Source organism: Chamaea fasciata, unplaced genomic scaffold (assembly GCF_029207755.1).
Source record: "Chamaea fasciata isolate MVZ Bird 193981 ecotype frontalis unplaced genomic scaffold, bChaFas1.0.hap1 SCAF_221, whole genome shotgun sequence".
Lineage (NCBI taxonomy): Eukaryota > Metazoa > Chordata > Aves > Passeriformes > Sylviidae > Chamaea > Chamaea fasciata.
In genome coordinates, this window is record NW_027094306.1 from 106,098 (window position 1) to 114,235 (window position 8,138).

An 8,138-nucleotide genomic window follows, 5' to 3' on the forward strand; every position below is an offset into this window, starting at 1 on the left:
GTGTGGGGAGTGTGGGAAGGGCTTCAGGGGCAGAGCCAACCTGAACTTCCACCAAAGGATCCACACTGGGGAGAAGCCCTACGAGTGTGGGGAATGTGGGATGAGCTTCAGCCAGAGGTCCAGCCTACTCCGCCACCAGATGTTCCACACACCTACGAGTGTGGGGAATGTGGGAAGAGCTTCACAGAGAGAGCCACCCTGACTGAACATCAGAACATCCACACTGGGGAAAGGCCGTACACGTGTGGGGAATGTGGGAAGGGCTTCAGGCAGAGAGCCAACCTGAGGCTACACCAAAAGATCCACACTGGGGAGAGGCCCTATGAGTGTAGGGAATGTGCGAAGAGTTTCATCCAGAGTTCAAGTCTGATCAGCCACCAAAGCATCCACACCGGAGAGAGACCCTATGAGTGTGGGGAATGTGGGAAGAACTTCAGTCTGAGGTCCAGGCTGATCTTTCACCATAGAATCCACACTGGGAAAAGGCCCTACAAGTGTGGGGAATGTGGGAAGAGCTTCAGCCAGAAAATCAACCTGATCCAGCACCAGAACATCCACACTGGAGAAAGGCCGTACAAGTGTGGGGAATGTGGGAAGGGCTTCAGCCACAGAGCCAGCCTGAGCTTGCATCTAAAAATCCACACTGGGGAGAGGCCCTACAAGTGTTGCCAGTGTGGAAAGGGGTTTCGGGTCAGCAGCAAGCTCCTTGAACACCAGCAGACACACACAGAGGAGAGGCCCTTCCGCTGCCCTGACTGCGGGAAGGGCTTCAGGCACAACCCCAACCTCATCACCCACCGGCGCATCCACACTGGGGAGAGGCCCCAAGAGTGTCCCCAGTGTGGGAAGAGCTTATCACAGAGCTCAGCCTTGACCCAACACCAACCAAGGCAGCATCAGGAAAGCCCTGCCAGTGCCCCCGGTGCAGAAAGAGCTTCGAGCTCTGCTCCAGCTCCAGCCCCCACTGGAGGAGCCACATTGGGCAGAGCCCCGGTGACCCACATTCCCTGTGTTCCGTGTTGGGAAGTCACCTTGCCGATTATCCTTTTGATTAGACCTTAGTTATTTTCTCTTCTCCCTCTCTTTGTACTGCAAAAGCCAAGAGAGATTGTAGCCCTGCTTTCATGCCTGAGATCTTTTAGTTTTGTGAAATTCTTTTCTCAGGGAATTTTCTGTAAACAAGAGGAGTGTTTTTCTAAAAACTGTAGCATTGTTTTTCATTCCTTTTCCTAGGAGAGACTTCTTCTTGATGTCCCTCTGGTCTGACCAGTGTGATTGATGAGGTTTGTCTTTTTTTGTCACCAATCAGATTGGTCTGTGTAAAATACTAAGGGAGACACATTCGAAAATCTAAAGGAGTCATTTTCAGCCTTGGGAAGCTCCGAGTCTCCCAGCTCGGTCCCGCCCAGTCCCGCCCGGAGGCGCGGCCAAAACTCCCCGGAGCGATCGCGGCGATTCCGGGTCCGATCCCCGTCCCGGTTTCGGGCTCGGTCTCAGTCTCGGTCTCGGATCAGCGCCAGTGTCGGTGCTGGTTCCGGTGCCGGTCTCGGTCTGTCCCGGAGCGCTGCCGGTCTCGGTTCTGGCCGCAGTCCTGGAGCCTTCCCGGGGCCGGTTCCGAAGCGTTCCCGGTGCCGGTCGCAGTGTCGGTCGTGGTCTCAGTCTTGGTCCCGGTACCAGTTCTGGTGCCGGTTTTGGTCTCGGTCTCGATGTCGGTCCCAGTGCCGGTGCCTGTGCGGGGCCGGTCTCAGTTGCGGTGACGGTCTCAGCCTTGGTGTTGCTGCGGGTTCCGGTGCTGATCTTGTCTCGGTCTTGGTCCCATTCCCGGAGATTTTTGGCCCATTTGGATGATTTGAAGCTAAACCTGGTGAATTTACGGTGGATTTTCGGCACAATTGGCGATTTTAGGCGAAACCGGGCGGTTTTAGGACCGCGCGTTCCCTTGACCCCGCCCCTTTTCTGTCCCAGTTCCCGCCCTTTCCTTGGCCCCGCCCTCCCAGGCCGGGCCCGGGCCCGGGGGAGGAGGAGGAGGGAGGGAGGAAGAGGCGCAGCGGCGGCAGGAGCGGGAGGAGAAGACGAGCGGAGGGAGCGGCGGCTCCAGCGCTCCCTGAACTGGCGGCACCGCCGGGATCATCGCCCCCATCCCGCAGGGGGCCGGGGAGGGGGAGCTCGCCCCCAATATCCCGGGGGGTCCCTGGGTTTGGGGTTTGTTGGGGGGATGTTTGGAGCTCGCAGGGCTCCAAAGCCGAGCAGCAGATGCCCCTCGGGGGGACATCGGGCGCTCCCCGGGAGGTGTTTTTGGGGGGTCCCGGTGCCGGCAGTGGCTGCTCCCAGTATGAGCCCGGTCAGTCCCAGTATGAGCCCAGTCTGTGAAAAACAAGGTTCACTTTCTATGTAAATTTTCAGAAACAGGTTTAATAGAAAATGAGTCAGTTAGGAGATTAAAAAAAAGCTAAGTACGTTTGGCCGGTTGACTTGGCATTTAGCCAAGTCCACACTCTGCTGTATCAGAGTCATTCTTTAAATACCATTTCCATTGTATCAACCTGTTGAATGTTCATATTTTTCCATAAACTAGTTTCCATATTCCGGGAACTGTTTTGCATGGTTCCTCCTTGGGTCCGCTGTTTTAGGGCATGCGTGTTTCTTGGCTGTGTCTTCATTATCACCTCCAGCTTGGGCCTTGGTCCATACTTTCTTCAGATGGTAGATGCTGATAGTTGGTATCTCAATAGCAGAGTCTCCTTTACATGTTCTCTAGATGTTATCCCGACCAAACAGACAGTTTAAGCATACTATATCATCTAGTACCTCCATGCCTAATTTTCTTTACTAATAGCAGAACTAAAAAAAACTTATATCATTACACAATATTCTTAACCATATAGAACACATCTTGCAAAAAGCCAAGTTTATAATATGCATTTATAACACTGGTCACTCCCAGTATGAGCCCAGTCAGTCCCAGTACCCGTAAGTGGGGAGACAGAAGAGGGGGGAGCTTTTTGGGTTCCTGGGACTCCCAGCAGCCCGGGGAGGGTGGGGACTGAATAGATGAGGGACCCCAATAAAAGTGTGACCCCCCAACAGCTGGGACAGGGGGGAACCAGTTTGGGCCTTGGAGCTGCAGGTGGACACAGGCAGCTGCTTCTGCTCCCTCTGTGTGTCCCCGTGTTCAGCAGTGCTGCTCCATCAGTCTGTGCCCAGCAACGGGGAAAAGCCTCAGCCCTGCAGGGCCAGTGGGAAGGGAGCTGCTCCATACAGGAACAGGAAACAAAGGAAGCACATTCTTTAGGATGTGTTTTCTGTTAAAAAAAAAAAAAAAAAAAAAAAAAAAAAAAAGAGAAAACCGGAAAAAATACAAAAGATAAAAACTGCCCCAAAACCGTGTAGTTAAAAGTCTTCCATAAGTGTGGATTAAAAAGATGTAAGTGATGTTTTGAAATGAGAACTCAGTTGCTTTGTAAATGTGCTCGTGGCAAGGATTCATCAGCTGCATTCTTTTGCAGATGTTGGAATTATTTCCTAATATGAAGTAAATTTAAACTTAAAGCAATAGGAAATTGAAAGATGGATTGTGTACGACTGCATCTTGAGTGTAAAAATTTGGCAGTTTGAAACTTGGAGCAAAAGTGTTGCAAATGAAAGTTTTAAATCCCAATGGATTGTGTGACAGCAGTTTTTCCTATACTGTGTGTAGCAGCCCAAGGATTTCATCAGTGGGGTGGTGGGTGCTTTTAGCTTTGTCCTGTGCCACTCTGGGATGTCATGAAACAGGACTTCACCTGCCACCAGCCCGCGTTTCCCTCTGCCACCCCAGCTCCGTGGACCTTGTGTCCCCCAAAGCAGACACAAAGTTTTCCTGCTGCTCTCCCTTTGCACAAATCCACAGAGAGCTGGGATTGTTCCAAGTCTTGTCTCTCCATTGTGCCATATTCCAAAAGAACCAGCAGCCCATCCCAATGAATACAGCGAGTTACACTGATGGTTGTCAGCTCCATTTCCTGCCTAGAAATCCTGAAACTGCTTCTAAATGCTGCTCTCCTCAGCTCTTAGACACCTACTCACACAAAGCTGGGAAAAAATCCCCTGGCTTCCGGCTTACAAGTGAGCCAAAGTTAGAGCTCTGTGGAAAATCTCTATCCATCCCTATCCTTTTAATACATCTGTATGTGAGGTGTGCATGGATGTGTCTTGTATAGAAAGGAAGGAGTGCACAAGCACCGTGCCTGACACTTTCCCTCTCTGTGTTCATTCCATACCCATGGGTACAAAGACATAATGGAAACCCTGGCGCAGACAGAGCCTTCTGTGCATGGATACAGAGACATCCAAGAGCCCCTTGGTCATCCTGCTGGAAGGACGACAAAAAGGGAGTGGGAACTCAGCAGTGAGGAGAGCTGAGGACTGGAGAGCAGCTCTGAATGACACTAAAATGTCTCTGGGCCTCTGAGACATTGCTACTCTTCAGCCAGTGACAGTCCCTAAGCCTGGGACTCAGTCTTCCTCATGCTGAGGGGCACCAAGGAAGGCAACAGTGTGATGGAGACTGGCATGGGCTGGGAACTCACTGGGGAAAAATAGAGAGCATTGTGAAGGAAAAGGCAGGTGGAGGACAGAACTGTTCAGAGAAGAGCTGAGCTACAGCTTGAGCAAGCTTAAAAATGTCATTTGGGGCCATCCCAGATTGATTTCATTTCAGAAGGTATTGAAGAAGTTTATTTTTTGGGCGGTATCATGTTTTCTCTTGGAGATGTACACTGCAAACTTGAGCTGCATTGCCAAAATGCTCAAGGCAAGTCTCTGCTGCAGGGCACACCGTTTCTTCTTTGGCTGATTCCGGCCCGGTGCTGAGCCCAGCAGAGCCCTGGCAGAGCCCAGAGCAGCCTCAGCACCCGCAGAGCCCGGCTGCAAGGACAGAAACCAGAAACCGCCCGCCAGCTGAAGGCTCCTGTGCCCTTGTCCCAGCCGCCCGCGGTGCCCAGGCCACGCTGGCCGTGCTCAGGGCTGGGCCCAAAGCTGCCCATCATTGCTGGCAGGACGTGTGCCCAGCCTGCAGCCAGCCACGGCGCATCCAGCCCTCAGCAGCTGCCCAGAGCAAGATGCTCCTGTGCTGGCTGCCATCTCCCAAAAGCGCTTACCCCACCTGTGCCAAGAAGACGGGGACCCACCTCACGCCATCCACCGCTGGAAGAAAAGCTGCTCCCAAACCACGTCCTCAGCCTTCTCCAAGGGCGCGGCCCATCCACGCCACAGCTGGTCCCAAGCACTTCCCAATCCAAACTGGACACCACCTAGAACACTTCCTTTAGAAAAACAAACAACAAATTAACAGACAAAAAGGGGAAACAAGGGAAAAGGTAAAAGATGTGATCTCTGTCAGGGGCTTGAGGAAGGGCCAATTCCGACATGCTTGGGAAAAACCCACCCACCAGTGAGGGAAGCCCATGCTTTCACTCTTCCCCCCTGCACTGCCCCCCAAAATAATGGTGATCCCAAAGCAAACAAGGGCAGTGGAGCAGCCCAAGCCCTTCCTTGCCTGCAAAGCAAAGCAGCCCATGGACAGGCTCTGGAGTCCCACCTCTGCTCCCACCTGGGGGGTTTGTTTGTGTCGGGCTGGCTGCCCCAGCCCCAGCCCAGGGCACGGTGGGTGGTGGGGGCTGTTGGCAGGGCCAGGAGCCAACTCCCATTTCGTAACCACCCCAGCCTGTGCCCCCAGCCCTGCCAAAAAGCAGCTTGGCAGCCCACTGAACAATCAGTTGGACCTGCCCCAGCAAAGAGAGGAACCTGTGGTTCCTGGACAGGCCGTGCAATGCCCAAATCTGGGAGCATCCCCCTGTGCGTGGACTCATCTGCAAATTGGCTGTGGAGCCTGGCTTTGAAGAAGGTGCCAGAATCGAAGTCAATCATCTTCACCTTTGTGGTGGCCAGGTCCCAGAAGAGGTTTTCATCCTTGATGTTGTCCTCGCTGTCTCCAGCAGCAGCAGCCCCACCTTGTCCAGCTTCTCCAGGGGCTCCTTCTCGTTCCCTGGGGGTGAGACCAGGCTCTCAGGGCTCTGCCCAGGGCCCCAGCTGTCAGTGAACCAGGACAAGCAAAACCAGCCTGGATGGCAGCCACCAGTGCTGGGCAGAGCAGCTCGGCTCCAGCACGAGGGCTGCCTGTGCCCATCCCATGAGCCCTGCGCAGTGACACAGGCAGGACAAAAAGTCTGGGTTGCTCTGCTTCTGATCGCCGAGGCATGTGTGCAGCTGGAACTTACCAGGGCCCTGCATCAAAGTGTGCCTGTGGCTCGCTCCCTTCTTCTATGGCAGGTGAGTATCCTGCATCCAAGGATCACAGAACAGGTCTTCTAATGAGGGCCTGTCCAAGGAGTGCACTGATAAACACCACCTGATCAGATCTTGGCAATCTGGGGAGAGAAACCAGAAGCCGCCAGTCAGTTGGAGAAAGCTCCTGTCCCACTATTCCCATGCCCAGGCCATGCTGCATGTGCTCAGAGCTGGGCCTAAACTTTCCCACCAATTCCCTGTTTTGGAGGAGATCAGGAGAGCAGGACATGTGCCATCTCCTCAGCAGCTGCCAAAGCAGGATGCTCACAAGCCAACTGCTGTTTCCCAGCACTGGTATTCCCCCCGTGCCCAGAGATGAGCATCCACCTTGAGAGAGCCGTTGTGGCAGGGAGAGCTGATGGTCCCAGCTGATCTTCTGACCCCTCCTGAAAGGGTGTCTTCCACAGACCATCTGGTGCAGCAGGATGCCCAGGGACCAGATGGTAGCTGGCTCGCCATAGTACCAGCCACAGTGGCTCCATTCCGGGGGGCTGTAGGATGGTGTTCCTATGGAATACAGATGGAGTTCATCAGGGGGATGCTGCTGCTCCCAGAGCCTGGCCCCAGCATCCCTGGGCATGCGGGGGCTGCACCAGTGGCACGTGGGGTGACCTGCTGCTCTCTCACCAGCACCAGTGACTTGTTTACAAACTCAGGGTTGGAAAAAAAGCTACTAGTGTCGGAAGGGGGCAGCGGAAGCCGTGGCAAGGCCTGGCCATGACATCCAAAGGAAAAACCCACCCAGCGCCGGGGAAAAACCATGCCCTCATCCTCCCTGCCTGCATTGCCCCAAAAAACATTATGAAGCCAGGGCAAATAAGGCAGGCAGAACAGCCCAAGCCCATTCTTGCCTGCACGCCAAACTGGCTGCTGCACTGCTTCTAGCCCCCGCTTCTCTGCTACTCTCACCCACAGGTGTTTTTGTCGAGCTGCCTGCCCCAACCCCAGCGCCAGACCTGGGCAGAGTGGCTGGCAAAGGCTGCCAGCAGGGCTGGAAGCTGGCCCCCCACACACCCCTGCTCAAAAGCCACTTGGCTGAAGACTCAGTGCTGTGTCTGGCAGCAAAAGGGAGAGTCCCTGCTGCCACACCCAGGCTGGGCCATGAGATGCTGGGACCGGGAGCACCCCCCTGCGTGGGCTCACCTGCAAATTGAGTGTATGCTGTCTCTTGCCACAGCCAAAGTCAATCAATTTGGCCTGCCCGGTAGCCAGGTCAACCAAGATGTTCTGGGGTTTGATGTCCCTGTGCAGGACCCCGCAGCTGGTGCAGTGCCGCACGGCTTCCAGGACCTGGCGGAACAGCTCCCGCGCCACCTCCTCGGACAGGAACCTCCGTGCCCGAATGAAATGCTGGAGGTCCTGACACCGCTCCGGGCGCTCCAGCACCATCACGATGTCGTTGGAGAGCTCCACCCACTCCAGCAGCTGGACCACACCAGGGAAGCCAGTGGAGACCCTGTCCAGCAGCACGATCTCCAGCGGTGCGCTGGTGCCGTTGGGCTGTGGGAGGACCACGATGCCGTCAGTGGGGCTGAGGCCCTGCCAGGGGTGGGGAGGCGCTCACCCTGCCCGGGATGTTCTGCACCCTCCAGTGGCCGCACGCCCGCTCTCCCTTGAGGCGTCCTGGCGGATTCCACCCTGCCGGGCCTCGGCTCGTCCCCGCCCGGCACGCCCCGGCTTCTCCCGCTGGCCCCCGCTCACTCACCAGCTCTCCCCAGTGCCGGACGCGGTTCCGTGGCACCCTTTTGATGGCCACCTGCAAGGCAAGGGGAGCAGCGGGCTGAGCTCACCGCCCGCCCTGCCCAGCCCCA

At 55.4% G+C, this 8,138-nt stretch overlaps 1 protein-coding gene across 1 annotated transcript; it reads right to left on the reverse strand.

The window, feature by feature from the left end:
• Positions 1–2,399: 2,399 nt before the first annotated feature.
• On the reverse strand, positions 2,400–7,797 carry LOC136304927 (serine/threonine-protein kinase pim-1-like). Its single transcript, XM_066208350.1, has 6 exons — positions 7,471–7,797; positions 6,655–6,834; positions 6,258–6,407; positions 5,914–6,025; positions 5,169–5,303; positions 2,400–2,754 (listed from the first exon to the last, which is right to left on the reverse strand). The coding sequence occupies exons 1-3, from the start codon at positions 7,714–7,716 to the stop codon at positions 6,393–6,395; spliced, it is 441 nt and encodes a 146-aa protein (XP_066064447.1). The 5' UTR covers positions 7,717–7,797; the 3' UTR covers positions 2,400–2,754; positions 5,169–5,303; positions 5,914–6,025; positions 6,258–6,392.
• Between the last annotated feature and the right edge of the window lie 341 nt (positions 7,798–8,138).